This window comes from Macrotis lagotis, chromosome 3 (genome assembly GCF_037893015.1).
Source record: "Macrotis lagotis isolate mMagLag1 chromosome 3, bilby.v1.9.chrom.fasta, whole genome shotgun sequence".
NCBI classification, from domain to species: domain Eukaryota; kingdom Metazoa; phylum Chordata; class Mammalia; order Peramelemorphia; family Peramelidae; genus Macrotis; species Macrotis lagotis.
In genome coordinates, this window is record NC_133660.1 from 114,360,063 (window position 1) to 114,382,788 (window position 22,726).

General features: G+C 38.3%; 1 protein-coding gene and 1 pseudogene across 1 annotated transcript in view; one reads left to right on the forward strand and one right to left on the reverse strand.

The window, feature by feature from the left end:
- Positions 1 to 10,601, reverse strand: part of MND1 (meiotic nuclear divisions 1) — a 105,198-nt gene extending 94,597 nt beyond the window's left edge. Inside the window, exon 1 of the mRNA XM_074229107.1 lies at positions 10,516 to 10,601. Coding sequence (XP_074085208.1) covers positions 10,516 to 10,518 — 3 coding nt within the window. The 5' untranslated portion in view covers positions 10,519 to 10,601. The remainder of the gene's footprint in view (positions 1 to 10,515) is intronic.
- LOC141516208 (COMM domain-containing protein 8 pseudogene) lies at positions 1,310 to 1,958 on the forward strand (annotated as a pseudogene).
- Positions 10,602 to 22,726: the final 12,125 nt, after the last annotated feature.

Below are 22,726 nucleotides of genomic sequence, written 5' to 3' on the forward strand. Positions count from 1 at the left end.
CAGGTTTGATATTAGAATTAATTGAGAAACTGAAAGGTCATTCAATAGTTACAGAAGCAGATTAGCTGTATCATACAAAAGATATTCAAAAAGGATTCTCTAGTCCTTGCCAAGAGGGTAGACAAAGCTCTCTTCATCTCATTTTGGAACCATATAATCAACAGGCCAAAATCTCAAAGCCTTGGGTATCCTCCAAGTCTGATGGACCTCAATTCCATCCAGGTGAGTTTTTTATGCCATTGGATAACCAGGAAGCCATGTTAAAGGTGGTCAGAGACTACCGGGAAGCATAATGAGAAAAGCACAGCTCGAACCTCAGCACCTGAACCATCTGAGCACCAGGAACAGCTGTTCAGGGGAAATTAGTCTAACCTATGTTGGGGGGAGAAATGGATACCTTTATAGGAAGTGGTCCTATCATAAGTAACTCTTGGAGACCATGTATTCAGACATTGAGATTGTGATTTGCATTAGTGAAAGGAGTATTAACATTAAAGAAAAAATAGATCTTTGATGTATTGAAATATAATAAGAAAATGCAGGAGAGGGCTGCCATAGGGAGCCAATATAATTGAGGAAATAGGAAAGTGACACTTTTTTAATAAAAATAATTTTCAATGTCAAATCAAAAAATCAGAAGAAATAAAAAGAATAAACTTATTATGCACAACCATATGCTAACAAAACTAAGAAATAGAATATAACTATTATACCTTCAAAAGTGTAAAATATTCAAACCAACAGAAGACCAAATAGAGATTTTAAATAATCTAATCTTGAAAACTAAACAGAACTAACTGTAAAGGAAACTAAGGGGGAAAAAATCTGGTCCTGATGGATTCACAGGAGTCACAGAATGCTATCAAACTTTTAACTATGTTATATAAATTATTCTCAAAAAATAAGAAGGAAAGCCCTCTACCATAATACTTAATACCAGGAGAGTTTGATAAAGCACAGGACTGTAGACCAATATCATTAATTTATATCTGATTAAAAACATTTTTAAATAAAATTCTGTCAAACAGAAAATAGTAACATAACCAAGAAATGATTCATTACAACCAAGTTGAATTTATACCAGGGATGCAAAAACAGTTCAAAATTAAGAAAATAATCAACATGATTATTCATATTAAAAACAAAATATCAAAAACTACATGAATATCTCAACAGATATTGAAAAAGCTTTTGACAAGGTACAATATTCATTTGTACTAACAACACCCTATAACATCTGGGTATAGAGATATTTTTAAAAATATCATAAAATCGGTGATCCCCCGCCGGGGTCTCCGGGCCACGGCCGAGCATGGAGGCGGGAGAGGACCTGCCCTTGCAGGGCCTGGAGAAGGTGCCAGCGGAACTCGGGCCCAAGCTTCTTCATAAAGTAATTGATGGAATTTGTGGACGTGCCTATCCTCAATTTAAGGATTATGACATTATTTGGGATTCATCTGAATGGATTAGTATACTGGAGGATCTTTCCAAATTTTTCAAAACTGTCATTGGTAAAAATAAAGATTTTGAAAAGGTGATTGAACAGTTGAATCACTTAAGCTCAGATCATCAGAAGACAATCATGAAATGTTTGAAAAGTCGGAAGGATGAAATTAGGAAAGCCCTCTTAGGAGAAATAATTGCCATTTCTTCTACTCAGTTACAGGATTTTGATTGGCAGTTAAAGCTTGCTCTCTCTAGTGATAAGATTGCTACATTGCAAGTCCCACTTCTGAACCTTGATCTAGATGTAAAGGAAAATGATGACATTAAACAATATTCTGTAGAAATGAATAAAGAAGAACTGCAGAATTTAATAAATTCATTGGAAGCAGCTAATAAGGTCATCTTGCAATTGAAGTGACTGGAAATGATGGATGATAGAGACATCGACTTCTTACTATTACAACAGAGATGGCAGCAAGAGGGGAATGTGCTCAGAGAACCAGGGGATACACTGTTATAGTATACTGATCTAAGCAAGCAACAGTAATCTGACATTAGAAAAGATGAAAGTATTTATTTGGTTAGGAAAAAGTACTATGGTTGATGTGAAAAGCATAAAAAAAAGTAAATATAAAGATTATAATAGTGTTTTATATTTTTAAAATGTTTTATGTATTATTTTGTAGAGAAATCTTTAGAAACATGTCTGTTTAGAAAAATACCGTTTTATGTATACTAAATACATCAAGTTAACATAAGCATTCCAAGTACAAATTGTACCATTTTTTAAAAAAAGTTTATAAGTACTAGTACCATAATGATGGGATTAATAATTTTAAATGTTTTAGATCTAATTTTAAAACTATGTAATACTCCTCCTGAATATATTTATATCTCTATACACATATATCCAAACACATTATATATCTGTACACATGTAAATGACTATACAGATATACAATTTATGAATTATTTTATAAACATTTCAGAAACAAATTTATGTCATCTAGTACTTAATGACTATTAGTCACAAACTAAACCTAGAGAAGAAAGGAATCTTAGCTGAACAAGATTCTCTTCCACAATATATTTGACAAGGTAATATTAAGCTTTTGTTTGAAGACTCTAGTGAAAGGGATTCTCTGACTCCTGAGATGGTCCATTACCCTTTTGATTGTCCTAATTGTTTGGAAATCCTATTCACTGACTTGAAATCTATCTTTATGACATCTCCCATTAATTTCTGATGTCTTACTGTAACTAAGAAGTGGACCTTTTAAAAGATAGTAGTTTCTTTCTGAAATTGTAGGACTCAGAACTGAACACAGTATTCCAGACGTGGCCAAAGATGGCTTGGTTACTGTGGCACAGTCACCTTTTCCTCTCTGCTTCTCAGTGACACATGGGAGGACAGATTGACCTTTTGGCTGCCATTTACCACTTGATTCATGTAGAATTTGCTTTGGTCTCTAGATTTTTTTTCAGACTAGTTGCTCTGTAAACATTGTTTCCCTGTTTTGTATTTGTGGAGATTACTTTTTGAACATAAGTGTAAGTCTGTCTAATTAAATTCACCCCTGTAGTCTAAGCTGACTAGCATCAACTTTGTCATCAGACATGCTGGTCATCTCCCCCAGATTTTTATTAAATCGACTGCTTAGAAAAAAAAATATCATAAAATCATCTAAAACAACAAAAAAATTTTTAAATGAGGATACAACTAGAAACTTTCTCAATAAATACAAGACAAAGCAAGGATGTCCACTATCCTCATTATTACTTGATGTCATTCTCGAAATGCTAGCAATAGCAATGAGAAAGAAACTAAAGGTGTAAAAAATAGGTAAAGAAAAGTTGAAACACTCCCCATTTGATGAAGATATGATAGTTTACTCTAAAAACCTAAGGAATTTATAAAGATATCAATTAAGATAATTAATAATTTCAGGAAAGTTATAGGCTACAAAAAATTCAAACCTAAAAAAAAATTTTTATATAACAACAAAAGCCAAAAGTCAACAATAGAAAGGTAAATATCATTCCAATTGACAAAATAATTGAGGATTAATCTATCATACACATACACACACACACACACACTCAAACATATGCAGACACACACATATATGAAATCAAGTCATTTCTTAGTAGATATGTGATCAAAAGATATAAAAATCATTCTTGTACCAATTGCAAACTATTAACCATTTGAAAGAAAGTTCCAAATTAAGAAATGCAAATCAAATCAACTCAGAGATTTTACTTTTTACACTGTAAATTGGCAACAGTGACAAAAAGATGGAAATTTTTAATGTTGTACGATACACTAGCACATTATTGGTGAAGCTATGAATTAGTACAATCATTTTGAGAAGCAATTTGGAATCATGGAAATGAAATGACTAAATATTCATTCCCTTAGACTCAGAGACTGCACTACAAGGTTTATATCCCATTGATGAGAAGACCAACTATATATACCAAAACATATATGCCTTATATACCAAAATATTTAAAGCAGCACTTTTTGTGAGAGCAAGAATTGGAAACAAAGTAGATATACATTGGAGAATGGTTGAACATATTCTGGTACATGAATGTAATAGAATATTACTAAGATACAAGAAATGATGAATATGATCACTATAGAGAATTATGGAGAGATATATAAGAACAAAAACAGAACTAAGTAAGCAGAACCAAGAAAATAATATGGACAATAATTGTAGTAAATAGAAAAAATCCATAAAAATCAAAAATAAAATGTTGCAAAATTACAAAGAAGTAAGTTCCAAAGAAGAAATATGAGAAAATAACTCTACCTAACCCCTTTACAAAGATGGGAGGTCTTCAAATATGGTATGTTGACTTTTTAATTTTCAGATTATTTTCAATGCATTGATCAGTTATGCTAAATTATTTTCCCTCTTCCCTTTTATTTTTATTTTTTAAAAAAACATTACTTGAGAACATATGGAATGGCTCTGGATGAGGGAGGGATGTTAAGGGAAATTATAGGGATGTAAAAAAATAAAAGACATAAAAAACTAATCTTTAAAAAGAAAATCATTTTCGGCATTTGTGCAGAAGATAGACTGGAGAGGGGCAGTCAAATACAATGCAATTACAGCAGTCCTGAAGAAAAATGAGAAGAGCTGAGATTAGGAAACTGGGGAGATATGGAGGAGAAAAACAAGATTTGGCAAATGATTTGGAAATGTGAAATGAGTCTGGAAGGATTAAAGTCCCCTCAAAAGAAATAAGCAAGTTCAGATGGGTGTGGGAGGAAAGATAATGAGTTCTGTTTTAGTCATGCCTAATTTGAAAAGCATATGTGATCTTTTGGTTTCAATGTCCAGAAACATAGTGATGGGGGACAAGAGCTTGAAAGCTGGATGTGTCAATCTTGGAGTGATTGGTTATCTGATTATCATGATTATCATCCTGATGATAAGCCAATGTGGTCACCAAGTGAGAGCGTAGAGAGAAGAGGTCCAAGATGAAGATCCATATCTAAGAGGCATTATGTGGATGAAGAACAGCAAAGGAAACTGAGAAAGCACAGCAGGTTGGTAGGAGAACCAAAAGAGAGCCTGAGTAACAAAGACTCAAAAAGAAAATCCAGAAGGTAGGGGTGGCTAAGTGGCGCAGTGGATAAAACACCAGCCCTGGAGTCAGGAGTACCTGGGTTCAAATCAGGTCTCAGACACTTAATAATTACCTAGCTGTGTGGCCTTGGGCAAGCCACTTAACCCCATTTGCCTTGCAAAAAAAAAAACAAAAAAAAATCCAGGAGGAGAGACAGAGTCAACTCCTGAGCAGCAATCAAGAATGAGAAATAAGAAAAAGCTATCAGATTGGGAATTTAAAAAAAAAATTATTTTAAAAAATCAACTTTCCACCCCACTTAACAAGCATTTAGTTCTCTTTTGTAACCTCTAATCTGTAAAAAAGAAAAACTAAACATTTTTTAATAAATATTGATAATCAATCAAAACAAATTCTCTAACTAGAGTCTGTCTCATTCTGCATATTGATCCTGTCATCTCTGTCACAAGCTAGAGAACATCCAGGCTGACAATTAAAACAGTTCTGATACCTTTGGAGAGAACAATTTCAGTGCTGAGGTCAGAAGCCAGACTAACAAAAGTTGAGGAGTGAGAAGAAAGGAAATGGAGGCAACATTTATAGACAGATTTTTCTGGAAACTAAATGGTCAATATAAAATGAGACCAAGTGAATAACCTTCATTAAATATCCCTCAGGGAGGCATAAAAGGCCAATTCATTACTTGTAAGCAGAAATTTTTTTCTCTGCAAACTAGAATTAGAGGCAAATATGTTTGAAGAAAGAAATGGAAGGGTATGTGTTACCTGAGATTATCAAAGTTCCTTACTTGGATAATTTTTTTGAAAGTTGGATTCATCTTTTTATAAAATAAGAGACTCTAATAAATGATGTTCTATCATAAGTTAAAGAATACTTAGGGACTAAATCTCAACATAATATGAACAACATAAATTACAGAGATAACTTGTACCACTTTTAAACCATGTAAATATGTTTAGTTTTACAAAAAGTTAGTTTTACAATCCCTGTTACCTCAAATTAAACAGCCATTAATTAGTTCACAATCTGGTAAACTTTGTCTGGATCAAAAAATACACCAAAATGATATAGAATTTCATAATTCCAACCCCTATCATCGTGAGAACATTTTAGAAACACTATCCCCATTCATTCTGTAGTATGCTCTTTATCAGAGATAATAATCAAAAACAGTTTTAGAACTGGATTTAACTTCTATAAAGAGCCCAGGTGTGAGAAACAGACTTCTTCCCACCTCAAAGAAAAAGGAAAAGCTTTAAACCTGTGCTAGACAGATTTAGGCAGTTAACTCAGGACTATAACTACCAAGTTACTAAGGGCGGGTGGGGAGGGGAATAGTATCAGGCTGCATTAGTGACATTTTTTTTTAAAGTTTATTTGAGCATGAGGGTGGTACATTCACACCAATTTATTTATACCCAGGTGGTTGGGTTAGTCTAACCACAAAAAAAGCCGTTATCAGTTAAAATTACATTTGGAGCAGCAGTAACTTCACACTTCAGTACTCTGGACTGCCTGTCTCTGCACCACAATTTCAACTAAAATACTGCCCGTTCAGCTTAAAAACAAAAGGCCCCAAATTACAGCTAATATCACCAATCTAAACAAACACAGGGTTAAAAAAAAATTCAAGTAAAGTTGAATGGAAATAATTTGATGGGTAGTGAGAATGCAAGAAACAATGTGGTTTGAAATCTTACCTGGATTTCATTGCTCTGCCTTGATGCCACTACTAATCCTCTACATTAGGCACTATTTCTCTCTAAAAATAATCTCTTGGGGTGGCTAGGTGGCGTAATGGATAAAGCAACAGCCTTGGAATCAGGAGTGCCTGGGTTCAAATCCGGTCTCAGACACTTAATAATCACCTAGCTGTGTGGCCTTGGGCAAGCCACTTAACCCCATTTGCCTTGCAAAAAAAAAAACACCTAAAAATAATCTCTTAAACAGGATTTAAGCCAGAGAAACAATTTGGAAAACTACAGGTTGTTCTTATTACATACTTAAGAAGAAAAAAATTTTGTGCCTGATCGAAAACTACAGTTTGCAACTCAATCTTTTTTCTGTTTTAGGCAATACAAAAAACAAATAAATAAAAATAATCTCTCACCCCTCCATTCCTTTCCCAATAGAATACCAAATAGTGGCTGAGCTCTCCACTTTTGCTTCATGCTGATTAAGCTACTAAATAAGCAAATGAAATGTCATTCCTGGGCCCTTTGAACTATGGTGAATTTTACTTGCTTGCTAATTTTTGACAGTGTCATATCTACCTCTGGTCTTTCACTGGGCCGCTGCAATCCCAGCCCTCCATTCATTTACTCACCATCACTTATTAAACACCTACTATTTGCCAGATATATTGGCAGGGAGAGTAAATTATTTTGCAGGGCAAGGGGATTAAGGTCAAACAGTTAATAAGTATTAAGTGTCAGAGGCCGAATTTGAACCCAGGTCCTCCTGATTCCAGGGCCATCTAGCAGCCCCTGAGAGTAAATTATTTTTTACAGTAGTAGTTGTAGGAGACTTTGGGACCCAGTGTTACAGAAATTTTACGGTATTTCTTCACCCTTCACATAACTAACAAGATATTCTTCCTAAAACTAAAGTCTGACCAACCTTTTTATTCTTGATCAATAAAAACCTCAATATCTGGAAAAAAAGAACATTTGTTCTTTACTCTAGCATTTAAGGCCTCCAGTTTCTGGGAAAAACCCTGAGATTTGAAATAAGTATCTGCCCAGGATATCTAGGATGTATTTTCTTTTTTTTTAAAATTTTTTAGTTTATTTATTTTATATTATTACAATAATCTTGTGAGTAAACATAAACCTCCTTCCCCCTCAAAAAGATAAACCTCAAGAACAGAGATAAAGAAAAGTGTGCTTGTTATTTCTTCTCTGAGCCATTTCTGATGAGAATGAAGGCTCACAGCAATCACTCCCCCTTGTCTTCCCCTATTCCACTCCATTTTCAAAGCTTTTTCTTGATTCTTATGTGACTTAGTCCCTTCTTCCTCTCCTTTCCCTTTCTCCTAGTACTTTATCACCCACTGACTCCATATTTTACTATATTATACTATTATATTCAGCTCCTTCCTGTGCCTTGTCTATATATGCTCCTTCTAACTGCTCTTATAAGTGAGTAGGTTCAAGGGCGGCTAGGTGGCATAGTGGATAGAGCACTGGCCCTGGAGTCAGAGGTAACTGAGTTCAAATCTGGCCTCAGACACTTAATAATTACTTAGGTGTGTGGCCTTGGGCAAGTCACTTAACCCCACTGTCTTGCAAAAAAAAACAAACAACAAACCTAAATAAATAAATAAATAAATGAGAAGGTTCATATGAGTTATTTGTATCTTCTTCCTCTGCAGGAATACAAACAGTTCAACATCATTAAGTTCCTCACAGTTAGTCCTTCTTGTTCACCCTCTCTATGCTTCCCCTGAGTCCTGTATTTGGGGATCAAACTTTCTGTTCAGCTTTGGATGTTTCAATAGGAAAGTTTGAAAGTCCCCTGTTTCATTGAAAGTCCATCTTTTCCCCTGAAAGAGGATGTTCAGTTTTGCTGGGTAGTTGATTCTCCGTTGTAAACCAAGATCTTTTGCCTTCCAGAATATCACATTCCGAGCCCTTAATGTAGATGCTGCCTGATCCTGTGTAATCCTGACTATGGAGCCTTGGTAGTTGAATTGTTCGTTTCTGGCAGCTTTTAATATTTTCTCTTTGACTTGGAGGTTTTGGAATTTGGCTATAATATTTCTGGAAATGCTCTGCCCACAAACTGCATATTATGAAAAATCAGATTTTACTTGAAAGTTAGATTTTTTCCCTAATGAATTTCTTCCCTGAAGATCCTCCATGATGTCTACCATTGACGACTTCTTTGAATCTTCTCTTTTTCTTGGGGATCTGTAGTGTGAATGTCAGAGTAGAGGCTTCATTTACCTTTGGTAGGGAAAAGCTCTGGATGGATCCTTTCCTACACTGAAGTTTTTAAATGTATCAAATAAATTATGTTTTAAGAAAGCCAATTATATTGAAATAGTTATAAAAAATATTTTTAATAAGCAAGTTCATGAATTCCAGGTGAAGAACATCCCTCCTATAGGATTTCCTCCAAGATCTCTCCAGTGCCCCAATTTTGAATTACATTTATTTGCAAGCATATAATATTTACCAGTAGGATCAACAAGAGATATTTATTAAGGGTCTACTATGAGCAAATTGACACTAGTTAATGAAACAGTCCCTCTTTTTTAAGAAGTTTACTTTCTAGAAAAATTTACCCACTTCTAGAAAATAAATTCCTCCAGAGCAGACACATTGTGTCCCTTTTCATCTCTGGAGTAGATACTTTAATAAATGATTGCTGTAGTCCAATTTTAACCAACTTAAACTCCTTTCAAGTTTGCAAGTATTCAATGAAGCAAAATTCCCTGTTATGTAAAGTAGAAAACCCATAAGTAAAGAAGTAGGAAACCAGGAAACCTGGAGCAGCTTGCAAAAGCTGTGCATAGACACCTACCCTGGAGTCAAGAGGACCTGAGCTCTTATCCAGATTTGCACTTAATGGTTACTTAGCTGTGTGACTGTGGGCAATGTGTTAAGTCCCCATTGGCTTGTAGTTAAAAAAATAAATTAGAAACTTAATTCAGCCCTGTAGTAGGGGAAAAGGGTTTGAAATTGTTGGGAAGAAAAAAAAATAAAAAAATAAAAAGGGGCAGCTAGGTGGCACAGTGGATAGAGCACCGGCCCTGGAGTCAGGAGTACCAGAATTCAAATCTGGCCTCAGACTCTTAGTAATTACCTAGCTGTGAGGCCTTGGGTAAGCCACTTAACCCCATTGCGTTGTGAAAATCTAAAAAAAATATAAATAAAAATTAGAAAAAAGAAATTGTTGGGAGAAATGTATTGAAATCTGGCATTTCTACACCTATTAGATGAGAACATGGGAAAAGAAATCATCATTTGGGCCTTGGTTTACTTACATGTAAAAGTGGACATAATAGGCTATTAATAAATGCTATTGCTGACCCACTGTAGGGCAGGTAGCTTTGTTGTGAAAAGCAGATGGGAGAGAGCACAATCCAAAAGGGGGGAGGAAAGGGAGGAAGTGGAGAGGAAGTGTTGGGGGAAGAGCAGGGAGGGGAGGGGAGGGGAGGGGGAGAGGAGAGGAGAGGAGAGAGGGAGGGAGGGAGGGAGAGAGAGAGAGAGAGAGAAGGAAGGAGGGCAGGGAGGGGGAGGGGAGAAGTGGAGAGGAAGGAGGGGGAGGGGAGAGGGCCCGGGAGAGAAGGGGGCGGGGCGGAAGGAGGAAGTGGAAGCGGAAGAAGTGGAGGAGGGGCAGCCGGGCGAGGGGCCGCGACGCTAGTAGAAAAAGGGGAAGCAGGGGAGGGGGCCGCCGCGGGAGGAGGCGGCGGGCGGCGGCCCCGGCCCCGGCCCCGGGCGGCGCGGCGCTTACCATGGCGGGCCGGAGGCTCTCCCGGCGGCGGCGGCGCGGCGGGCGGAGGCGGGTTTGAGTTTGGCGCCGGCGCCGCCCCGTCCCGCGCCGCGGAGCCGCCGAGGAGGCGGGGAGGCCCCGGCGGGGAGCAGCGGCGCCCCCTGGCGGGCGGGCGGGCTGCGGAGCGGCCACCGGAGGCCGGCCTGGGTGCCCCGCCCGCCCGGCCCGGCTCTTCCTCCCCCCCCCCCCCCCCCGGGCCCCAAGCCCTCTTTGTGTTCTCCCCCTCCCGGCCTCCCCTTCTCTGTCTGTGCCCCGCTCCCGGCCTCTGCCCCGGCTCCCCACCTTCCCCTGCCCCTGGCCGTGCCCCTGCCTGTGCCCCTGCCCCTGGTCGTGCCCCTGCCTGTGCCCCTGCCCCTGGCCGTGCCCCTGCCCCCTGCCTGTGCCCCTGCCCCTTGTTTGTGCCCCTGCCCCCTGTTCGTGCCCCTGCCCCATGTTCGTGCCCCTGCCCCCTGCTCGTGCCCCTGCCCCTTGTTTGTGCCCCTGCCCCCTGTTCGTGCCCCTGCCTCATGTCTCCGACATTCCTGGCCGCCCCCGTTGCCCCCTTTGACTGAGCCTCCCATCTAGTGCCCTCTCTGCCTGGACGTGCAAATAGGCTCCTCCAGAGTGCGGTGGGTGCCGCCGGCTTTTCTGGGTTTTCTGGGAATCTCCTGACTCTTGGCTCTGAAAAGAAAAAGCTACCCTTCTTGTGCCCCCCCTCCATAGGTCAGGACTCCCTTCTAGCAGTGTAAATCGATTGGCACAAAGCCTGGTATGTATGGGCGCTTAATAAAAGCTTGCCCTTGCCCCTCTCCCCATGGCACTTTGACATCCCTTTTTGCTTTTCTTTCTGGATCCTCCTCTCTACCCCTTTTTTTTTCCTCTTTTCCCTATCTTTGCCCTCTTCTTCCAATCTGGGGTACTCATTTGGAAACAATGAATATACCATAACCCATGCATACCTGCCCAAAAGTACTCCAGAAGAGGCTATCCACCGTGTAACTGCCCAAACCATTTGCTCTTCCATTCCTTCATGATGTTCTTTATTATTATTATTATTATTATTATTATTATTATTATTATTCAGCATCCTAAGTGGTGATAAACTACAAGCTTCCCATACCTCACACAAAACTATCCTTTAACTTCTACTGGTTTCCATCTCACGTTGGAGGTAATGGTGTTCTAGATCTCGATGTTGCACTACGCTGAAAATAGTGTTAAAAAAGATGAACCTTTGCATTTATAACAGGTGGTGTAACCACTCACACAGTGCAGAGGGGCCTCACAACTCTCACATGGACCTGTAGACATCTACTTGCTATCCGGGTTGTGATCACTTCAGCCTGCTCATCCTAACAGGTCTGTGTTCCCAGAGAGAGACTATCACCAGATATTGCATTCACCTCTCAGGATTCTAGGGGTAATTCTACTGAGTGGAAATACACTCCCTCTACTCACAACTCCCGATCTTGAGCTCCCATTGATGATGCATTTCAAAGTACATAAACCAGTCACAATTATGACACTTAGAATTTAAGCACAATCATTTACTTAACAATAAGGCAAAAGAAAGAATAACTATCAGAAATAAAAATAATAACAATATAGACATAAATGTATAAATAATAAAATACTTTACAATTTATATGTAAACCTGGGGTCTCACTTTCCCATCCAGGCAATCAGTTTCTATAAGAGACAGTGACTGAACACAGAAACCTGAAAGGAAAGTACATGAAGAAGGAAACCCATGTGCTCAATGTGACTCAACACTCAGGACCGTAGACCATTGTCACTGACCAGTTTAGGAAACATCTGTGCCTCATGATCACCTCTTTGTTCTTTGTTAATCCTCACTTGGGACAGTTAGGTGGTGCAGTGGATAGAGCACTGGCCTCAGAATCAGGACAGGGAAGTTGGAGTCCAATCTCTTATTCTTACTAGCTGTGACCTTGGACAAGTCACTAACCCTGATTGCTTCACATCCAGGGTCATCTCCAGGCCTTTGATTCATATCTCTCCTGGTGTCATAGTCTTCAAGAACAAAAGACAAACATCACCAATCCTCACCATTCTCCAGCTGGACAAATTCTTTTCTAAACTCAAATATAGCTTTGACCTGCTCTTTCAATTTAAAATCACTCCTTAAATGCATTAAGGAAGTTACCTTATAATGTGAATAGCAGTTCCTTTTATGTCAAAACAATAAGGTCCTTCAGGCTGGCTATTTCTGGGCTATACAAACCAACTGAATCAGCTCTCCACTGATTAGGATGCTGTGTTGTCCAATCAGAATACTGCTTGTGGCAAATAATTCAGGTATACTGAACCTAAGCTGATTTTCTTATACAATAAAGCAACAGTAGTCGCTGTTATTCCCCTTTCTGATTTTCCCTTCTGGACAGAGATGGAGCAGAAGAGAGCAGGTAATACACTTTTCAGAAACTTCAACTCTCAAGCTTTAGTTGTTCCTAAATTAGTCAACTTAATTGGGAACTAATAGCCAAGGCACAACTAGGTGGTGCAGTAGATAAAGCCCTGGCCTTGGAGTCAGGAGGACAGGAATTCAAATCCCTTAGACACTTGAGGCATACTTAGCTGTGTGACCTTTGGCAAATCACTTAGCCCTGACTGCCTTACAACCAGAGCTATTTCCACTGGGCTCAGATGGCTCTGGAGAAGGTGAAGCTGGTGACTTAGCATAGCACCTCCTCACTGAAATCCAGTTCATGTGCTTATCATGGCATCACCTCCCTGATGTCATGCTCTTCTTCAAGAACAAGTTATCAACAGCCAAAGCAGATTCATTTTGCTGTTAGTGTCTTCAAACAGCTTTAAAAAATTGCCTTTGACCTTTTGCTCATAATTTTTCTTTTGTAAATCTTTTCTCCCTTCCAATTTCACCAACCATCTCCCATTCTTTGAGGGTAAATATAATGAAATCCATTGTATATGAGAAGTAATGCAAAACAATTTGGATTAGATATATTGCAAAAAAAAAGATAATTTAAAAAAATCTTCCAGTTTGGGGGCAGCTAGGTGGCGCAGTTGGTAGAGCACCAGCCCTGGAGTCAGGAGTCCCTGGGTTCAAATCCGACCTCAGACACTTAATAATTACCTAGCTGTGTGGCCTTGGGCAAACCACTTAACCCCATTGCCTTGAAAAAACTAAAAAAAAAAAATCTTTCTGTTTCCATTCAGAGTCATCAGTTCTCTTTGGAGTTAGAAATCACTTTTTCATTATGAGTCCTTTGGAATTATGGATCTTTGTATTGATCAGAGTAGCTAAATCTTCCATAATTGATTATCATTGCCATAATGTTGTTACCATATACAATGTTCTCTTGGTTCCCCCTGCTGTTTTTTCCTCTTTTCTCTCTGGTTACAGTCTTCAATGTCAATTTCCTTTCCTTATCTCTTATTTCTTATACCTTTATATGTCTTAAATCAAAACCTTTATTCAAATCTTAGTGACTCACCTTCTCTTAAAAGGTAACAATTCTCCTAAATTCCCCAAATATATCAGTAGTCCTTTTAAAATTGTACCTGTGAGAGCAATGATCATTAATAACCAATGATTTGGGAAGATTTAAATTTCCTATTTTTTTATCCATTTTATCAGTTTCAGAAGATTGAGTTTGTCTTCCCCTGTCTCCAAATCCCATCTAGGTGGGGCTGCCATTGTCTGTTCTGGTTTGGGTGAAGATAAATTCTTTAAATAGATTGTCTAAGGCTAAGGTTAACTTAAGAAGTAAATGACATAATCAAAGTTCAGGTTTAGCCCCTCTAATATTCATCTTGTTCATTATTACCTAATGAGAGTTGATTGCCATTTCAACATTCCTCTTCCAAAAGTGCATATAAATTGTGACTTGCCACTATGATTGTCTTTAGCCTGTATGTTCATCTGTAGAGTTCTGAAAACCTTTCATAACATGGCTCCTTCTTACATACATTTTATTTTCATTCATCTAAGAGTTTGAGCCTCACAACAACCCTGAAAAGTAGGTGATACAGGTGTGATTATTCCCATTTTACAGGTGAAGAACCTAAGATTTACAGATTAATGGATTTGGATTCCATATAGCTACTGTCAGTAGTGGAAATTAGACCCAATTTTTCCCATCTCCAAAGTTATTTCACTCTGTACTTTCCAATATTTCCCTGATAAAAAAAAAGAGAGAGAGAGAGACCCAGAATGTAAGGCTCTAGTAAAGTACCATGACTTGTTAATAGGATAGAGGTGATGCTGTACTCTTGAAAGTCATTATGTGCTTAATATGGGTTCTGGCAACTAGAGAGGAAGGTCACAAAGGAAGGGGGAAGGTCTTCCAGTCCTTCCTGCCTTTAGGTCTATTTTCTGAGTAGCAGCCTTAGCTAAGTTTAGAAAGGTTTTTTCTTTTTTTTTATTAGGGCTGTCTGCATGATGAATTTTTTTAGCCATGAAGCTCATAAAAGGCAAACAGGGAGGCTGCCAGACTGATGGAAGGAGAACTTCCTTCCACTAATGAAATTATAGAGCTTTGAAGTTGTGAATGCAAAGATATTGTTATTTCTACCATGAAACAATTTATTTTTTGATGTGTTTGGTGATATAAATAATTTATTCACTAATTTATTCCATAAAGCACTATATATATAGTTTATAAATGGGCAGCTAAGTAATGCAGTGGATAGAGTGCTAGACCTGGATTCAGGAGAACCTGAATTCAAATCCAGCCTCAGACACTTAATAATTACCTAGCTGTGTGACCTTGGGCAAGTCACTTTACCCTATTGCCTTACCAAAAAAACCCAACCAAACAAAGCAGTTGAGAATCAGGAGTCTCAGAGAAATAACTAGCAATCTTTGTGACCAGGGCTAGTAGCAGGAGATTTCATTACCAAGCTGCTGCTTGGCAAGACAATGAGTGGGGGGGGGTACAGGGTGAAGGGGGGCCATGGCAGTTGAAGGGGAGAATAGTTTTTGGAAGCCATCTGCCAGCTTCTTATTTTAACTAATTGGTATTGCTAAATTAAATTGTTTTGAAGTGGGGGAAATAGTGGACAGAGAAATATGTTTTATGATTAATCTGTTCCCTCTATGCAGAACATATATCTTCCCCTACCCCCATCCCATCATTCAAGGATTGAGATGAGGTAAAGTACCTGCCCCTACCTGAAATCTTATGGTTCTTGCCCTAGCCTGAAAGGATGAAGTCTTTGAGCTACTCATCAATATCTCTCTCATCATCTCATCTCTGCTCTCTGAGCTATCCACCCCCCACCCTTCCATAGCTTCCTACATCTTCCTGTGTTCCCCTAAAAATCTCACCCTTTACTCAGTTGACTTGTTATTTTCTCTTGAAGTTAGCCCGTTTGGGGAGTGTGGTTTTCTCTTTCGCTCCTATACTTTTCCTTATTGTTTAGGTTGCTTAGGGATCACTGGTTTCCCACCTTTAATCTTTCTTGCCTTTAGCTTCTGCTCAAAACAAAAATACTTATATCAATCTTTTGTCACTAAAATTTCTTCTGGGTCAGAGTCTTTCTTTTACACGAATTCTTTCATGGTCCCCCCAAACTGGAACCTTTACACAACTGCATTTTTTCCCAGCAATAGTTTTATGCTGCTGATGTACTCAAAGTATTTCTTGTCCCTCTAAATTTTGGCACCCTGGAGATAGTCTCAGTTGTCCTGCCCTAATTATAGCTCAGAGGGTACCTCATTGAGATCAGTCTCCTCATCTGTAAAATGATTGGCTCATATATGAAATCCTAATTTCCTTCCTTTCAGCTCTAAAAGTGTGATTTGCTCTAGGCTCTCGGGGTTCTCTCCTTTCTGGTAATAAAGGGTGTTGTACCCAGCAACCCTCTAGGGCAGGAGTCAGCAACATTTGAATGGGAAGGAGCCAATGTTGTTGATTTTCTTAAAATAACACAGCCCACATCTATACTTAAACCTCAGGTTTAGAAAGAGAACATTTTGAAAGGCTTAATTATGTTTTGTCAACTGATGCCAGAGAAGGGTTATACCAACCTCATTTGTGCTGGTTTCTGTATTTTTATTATTTTATCTAATTTAAACCAGTGGATACAATACAGCAGAAAGATCAGATAATAATTATTTGTCTCCAAAAAACATCACAAGTAAGAGGAAAGGGGAGAAGGACAAGAGGTACAGAAAAGGCAGAGTGTTGTAGAACTTTGGACAATGAGAAATGAAACATAAGTATCACAGGAGACCTAGGCCTTCCTTCTATTCTCTTTTAAGGTGACTGGGTTGCAGTTCACAAGTTCATAGATTTAGAACTGGAAGGAAACTTCGAGTTCCTTGTTTACTTTTAGATCAGAAAATACAGAGTGAATGGGGAAATGACTTACCCAAGGTCACATCAGGCTTCAAACCATTCTTCTAGCTCTAAAATTTCACATTTTTCATGATAGCACTGCTCTAGTTGTTAGTTTATCATTTCCCTGTCACTTTCACAGAATAATCTACTTAAAGCACCTTCAGCTTAAAAGAAGATTCATACCTTTCTCTTCATTTACAATACAAAACCCTTCAAGGGCCTCAGTAATATGCTTCTAACCTATCTTTCTGTCTTTACAATTTCCCCCTCTTTATACACTCTGTGTTCTATTCAAGCTGGATTACTAGATGGTTCTAACATTTTTTTTTTGTAGAATATACTTGCTCCTCACCCTATTGGTTTTTATAATTGAGTTTGCATTTGTCTAAACACCTTTCTATATCCTTGAATTGAGTTTAGGAATTAAGCTTTCTCTTTGAGTTAGCTTAAAAGAAAAAAAAGTCTTATTCTCATGCTGCTATCTGCTGGGTTACTCCCTAGATATCTGTTTGTTAATCCCCACAAATTACCTTTACCAAAGAAACATTGTCTATTTTTCCCCATCTTTGTATAGTTTAGGGAAATTTTTATCTCTTCAAAGGAGACAAGAAGTCTGGCAACTAAGATCCTTTAGCAAAGACTATAAGATGTGGAAGGGTCCTATAAAATAATTAACTCTCCTTAATTTTTCAAGACTGGTGTGATTAACCTCACCTGAATGCCAGTTCACCTTTCTCAGTATAGCCAATTGTCCAGTTCCTGCCTCTTAATAGAAGTTATCCCTCATAATCAAAGAAAACCATTAGTAATCAAAGAAGACCCTCCTGTCCCTTAGGATTTATCCCATTCTCTTCAGGTCTACCAGGACACCTTCCTTGTTGTATGTCACTAAAGAGGGTCCCCTTCTATTTTTTGGGTTCTTGATTTTACTGAGGTTGCGATTCTTGTCATTGTTAACGAAATGATCTTGCTCAGAGTCTGTACCTCAGTCTACCTTTATTAAATTTACTCAAGATATTTTCTTTCTAGGCAGACACAGCCCTGTTGGCATTTTTCTGTGAAGATTTTTTCTTGATTCCTTCCCTAGTTACTGCTCTCTCCCTCCTCCATTTACCTGACATTTATTTAGCTGTGTAACCTGGGCTTCTCTGGCTTACCAGTCACCTAACATGGTGTCTATTGCATCCCCTATAGTGTGGGAGGTGGGAGTTGGAAGGTAGCCTGCCTTTGATTAATTAATAACCCTCATCTTTAAAATTGGCAAAATCAAGTCAGTCACTCTTTTCCACTATTCTTTTCTTTCTGTTGCCCTCTTATCAGCTGTGCCGAAGGGTGACAAAGCCTGTTCATCCACCAGACAATTACTTCCTTCCTTCCTTATCCTTCTCTGTTACCCCATTCTGAGAAATGGACCTGGGGCTGTTTGTTTCTGTTATGTGTTGTTTGTCCTCCTCAATTTTAGGTACCAGAGGTAATCATCAAGAATGGAGAGTATGGCAACCTCAGAGCCAGGATTGCAAAAGGGATGGTACAATTAGCTAGTTGGGCATGGAAACCCTGAACCATCAAGGTACCTGGAACAAACCCAGAGAATTCAGGACTAGAAACTGTATCTGTGTGCTATGGGAACTGAACTAAAATAAAAGTCTAATCCCTGTCCCCCGCCCCCCAAGACTGTTGGAGTCCAAAAAGGGGAGGGAATTATGCTTTCCACATATTGGGGGAGCATTTCTGTATTTGTGATTATACCGTCTGAAGAAAATATTTCTTTGTAAAAGTTAATTTGACAGTGGCTAAAAAACTGGACTGCAGGAGGCTATATATACTACACTTGGGGGAACACCATTGGTGGGGGGTTGAAGTCATCTTAGGAGGAGCTAAACCTCTAATTGTCTTAAGGATACTGAAAACCCTGAGGGTGGATAAAGCCTAACATATCTGGCTTTCAGATACATGTGTTACACATGAAAGAGTTAAATTCCATGCTTCTCACTGCATAAATTGTTTTTCCTCACCCAAGGCCTTGTAAGCAATAAATGACAAACATTTGTCAAATTGAATTAAATCCCCCATTTTAGAGAAAATTAAAACAGACAGACATTAAGTGACTGACCCAGTATCATAGCTAATAGGTATTTGAGGCTATATTTGAACTTGGATCTTCCTGACTCCAGGCAGGCCTAGCATTCTATCTACTTCTGTTTCCTATTTTAGTAAGGGACCATGCTCCAACTTTTATGGTCATTAAGAGAGAATATAAAGTACTTTACTCCACTGAGGCCCCAGTTCCAGGGAAAATAACCTTTCAATCAGAAGGAGGGTTACTGAGTAAAAACAGAACTGGCTCCTGCCTCTGGAATGAAACCAATAAAAAGATGAGGGAAAATGCTGCTCTATTTTGGCAGGAGAGGTACATTTTTTTAAAATTTCTTCAATAAGAAGTTCAGCTGGTTAATTTCATTTTGTGTTTTTTAAAAAATCCATTAGGAATAATAAGGAGATTTCAATGTCAATTTTTGTAATGTCCTATTTTAAAAAACTTAATTTCCAGAGCCCTGATTAGGAGGGAACTTGATCAGGAGACCATTTGGGACAAGAGTATGAATCTGACAGTCTTACAATTTCCTTGGAGCCAGGGAAGTCCCTATTCCAATTTGCCAGTTTCCAAAAGTTTGGGCAATAGCTCTGTTTCTAGTTAATCTAATGATTATAAGAAATCAAAACTGTTCTGCCTCAATCTAAGTTAGACAAGGAGGATTAGACCATAAGATCATAGATTTAGTGCTGGAATGGACTTTTGTGAAAATTTAGCCCAGGTGGCACCATGGACAGAGCATTTTACACCTGAAGTCTGAAAGACCTATGTTTAAATCTGCCCTCAGACACTTAGTAACTGTGATCTGATATAAGTCATTTAGCTTTATCAGCCTCAGTTCATCTTTAAAAGGCACTAATCATAGTGCCTACATCACAGAATTGTTGTAAGGATAAAATGAGATTTTGTACATCACTTTGTAAATGTTAAGGTTCTCTCTCTCTCTCTCTCTCTCTCTCTATATATATATATATATATATATGCTAGCTCTAATAATTATTCAATTGATAAATGAGAAAACTAGTGAGTGAACTGACTTAGATTCTATAGAAGTCACAATTCAAACCCAAGTCTTCAGTCTACATATCCATCACTCATCTAAGATCTAAATGGAAATTTATTGAATTCATTCTACCTACAGATGAAATTTGTTTCATAGATTCTTCTGGCAGCAGCCCCCCCCCCCCCCTGCAATGGGATTAAGTGACTTGACCAAGTCACACAGCTAAGTATTAATTGTCTGAGGTTGCATTTGAACTCAAGGTCTTCCTGACTCCAAGGCTAGTGCTCTATACACTTCACCTAGCTGTTCCCATCTTAAAGATTCTTAACTGTTGACTAATCATGTTTCTAGGGTGACATCATTAGGTTATGTTATATTTGTCTGGAAACCAATGTATTTTGCCACGCTATCACATGGACTAAGCACATGTAGTTTTATGTGAGAAGTGCTTCCTGATGGAAATCCTGAGTTGTACTGAAACAGTAGGAAAGCTTTTGAAGTCACCTCTTATCTTCACTTCCAGCTGAGAAAGGGATGAATGCTCTCCAGATTCAAAAGAGCCTCAGCTGGTGGTGGTCTTTATTGCTTGGCTGGGGGTGGGGTGGATGTGGAGTCTTGGGGAAAGGGCAGGCTGTTGGAAAACACATTTTTTTGATTGTTTTTTTTACAAATTAAGAGTGTGGAAATGTAGCTAATAAAGTAGAACTAAAGAAGATACCCACAGCAGGCATTGTTTTTAATTAGACTATTTTGTCTTATTATTATTATTGTTATTATTGCATCACATTTTATAGCCTTGCATTCACTAGGGGGAGGCAGCTGTGGCTTTGTCCCAGAATGAGAAACCAAAAGGGCAGAATAATACCTTCCTGAGAACTCTTAACCGTTCGTTCCCTCAAAGGTTGCATTGACAACAAGAAAGAAACCTGGGGTATCCAGAGTATGCCTAGGGGAATCTTTACACTTTTAATCTACTAATGAAAAACCACACAAAATGAAAACTCTAAACTGACATTTGAAAAAAATTGCATTCTCATTTAAAAGAGCTTTAAAAATAATGATAGAAATTACCTATAAATTTCCTTGATGAGGTCAAAGCCCATTAGAATGACACTAGAATATTAAAAATTATTTTGGTGTATGGAACACACCTTGAAACAAATGGGGCATCATAGGATTTAGATCTGTAAAGAAACTTAATTCAAACTTCTGTCTTCTTGCTGAAAATTCAGTGCCCTATTCATTATACTTGGAGACCTTCAACTTTATGTAAGGAAAGAGACCACATTATCTCTGTAAGGAAACCATTTGGCCCAGGTGTGAATATGAATTTCCCTTAATTGCTGTAGTGGTCCATCTTGATTGGACATAGGGTCATTATTTGGACATTCACTTAGTAATGGTTATATAATGTCTATATAATCAATTCCTTATATGGAATCCAGGTAGCTGGTTACACATCTTGTTTATAGTTTGATTTCTTATGTTAGTCTCAGATTTGGCATGGTGCCGACTTTGTTCTAGGCCCCTATAAACATCCAGATTAGGGGGCAGACTTTAGGCAGGGGGACAAGTAGAAAGCAGACTATGTTAGGAATGCAGACCTGGGAGAGAAATGTGGAGTAGGAACTTGGGGAATTGATAAATAAACCTGGGCTATGCAGGATAGATTTGTGTGGACTTGACCCTGCAGCCTTCCACCATCAAGATGGTACAATAAAAAGTTCTAATTCTCTCCAAGTCTCCTCAGCATTCCTTTGGTCTTTCTGAATAAGGAACCTGCAAAACAAAGAGGATGGGATTTTTTTTTATTTTTTATTTTTTTAAAGATTTCATTTATTTTGAGTTTTACAATTTTTCCCCTAATCTTACTTCTCTCCCCCTACCTCCCACAGAAAGCAATTTGTCAGTCTTTACATTGTTTCCATGGTATACATTGATCCAAATTGAATGTGATGAGAGAGAAATCATATCCTTAAGGAAGAAACATAAAGTAAAAGAGATAGCAAGATCAGACAATAAGATATCAGTTTTTTTCTAAATTAAAGTTAATAGTCCTTGGTCTTTGTTCAAACTCCACAGTTCTTTCTCTAGATACAGATGGTATTCTCCATTGCAGACAGCCCCAAATTGTCCCTGGTTGTTGCACTGATGGAATGAGCAAGTCCATCAGGGTTGATCATCGCCCCTATGTTGCTGTTAGGATGTACAGTGTTTTTCTGGTTCTGCTTATCTCACTCAGCATCAGTTCATGCAAATTGAGGATGGGATTTTTTTTGAAACATCCTGTTTCCCCTCAATTAGATAAGGATCTAGAATGAGATCTGACAACTTTTGACAGGATTGAATTGGCCTGATTTAGTCTCTAATGTTCTTACCAGCTCTAGAATTCTGGACTTTCTAAGATTAAGCTTAAAAGGTGGCTCCAAAGCCATTTAATCCAACCTTTCCTTATTGTCATATGTGTAAGCGGAATCCTGAGTCTGAGAGTGGAAAGAGTGCCATGCTGGCTGTCATCTAGTAGCTTCCTATTTTAATTGCTTTTTTTTTGTTACCCAGGTGCTAAAGCTCTATTGTTTCTAGGCTTCTGAAATACTAAAAATTGTTTTGAAATCCTCTAAAATTTGGTGCTCTTGGGACAAGGTCTACAGCTTACACTGTACAAGTCAAGTGAAATGAGGTCTGGAGAACATTGTATAGAACGATAGCAATATTGTTTAATGATCAACTGGGAATGAATTCATTATTCTCAGCAATATAATGATT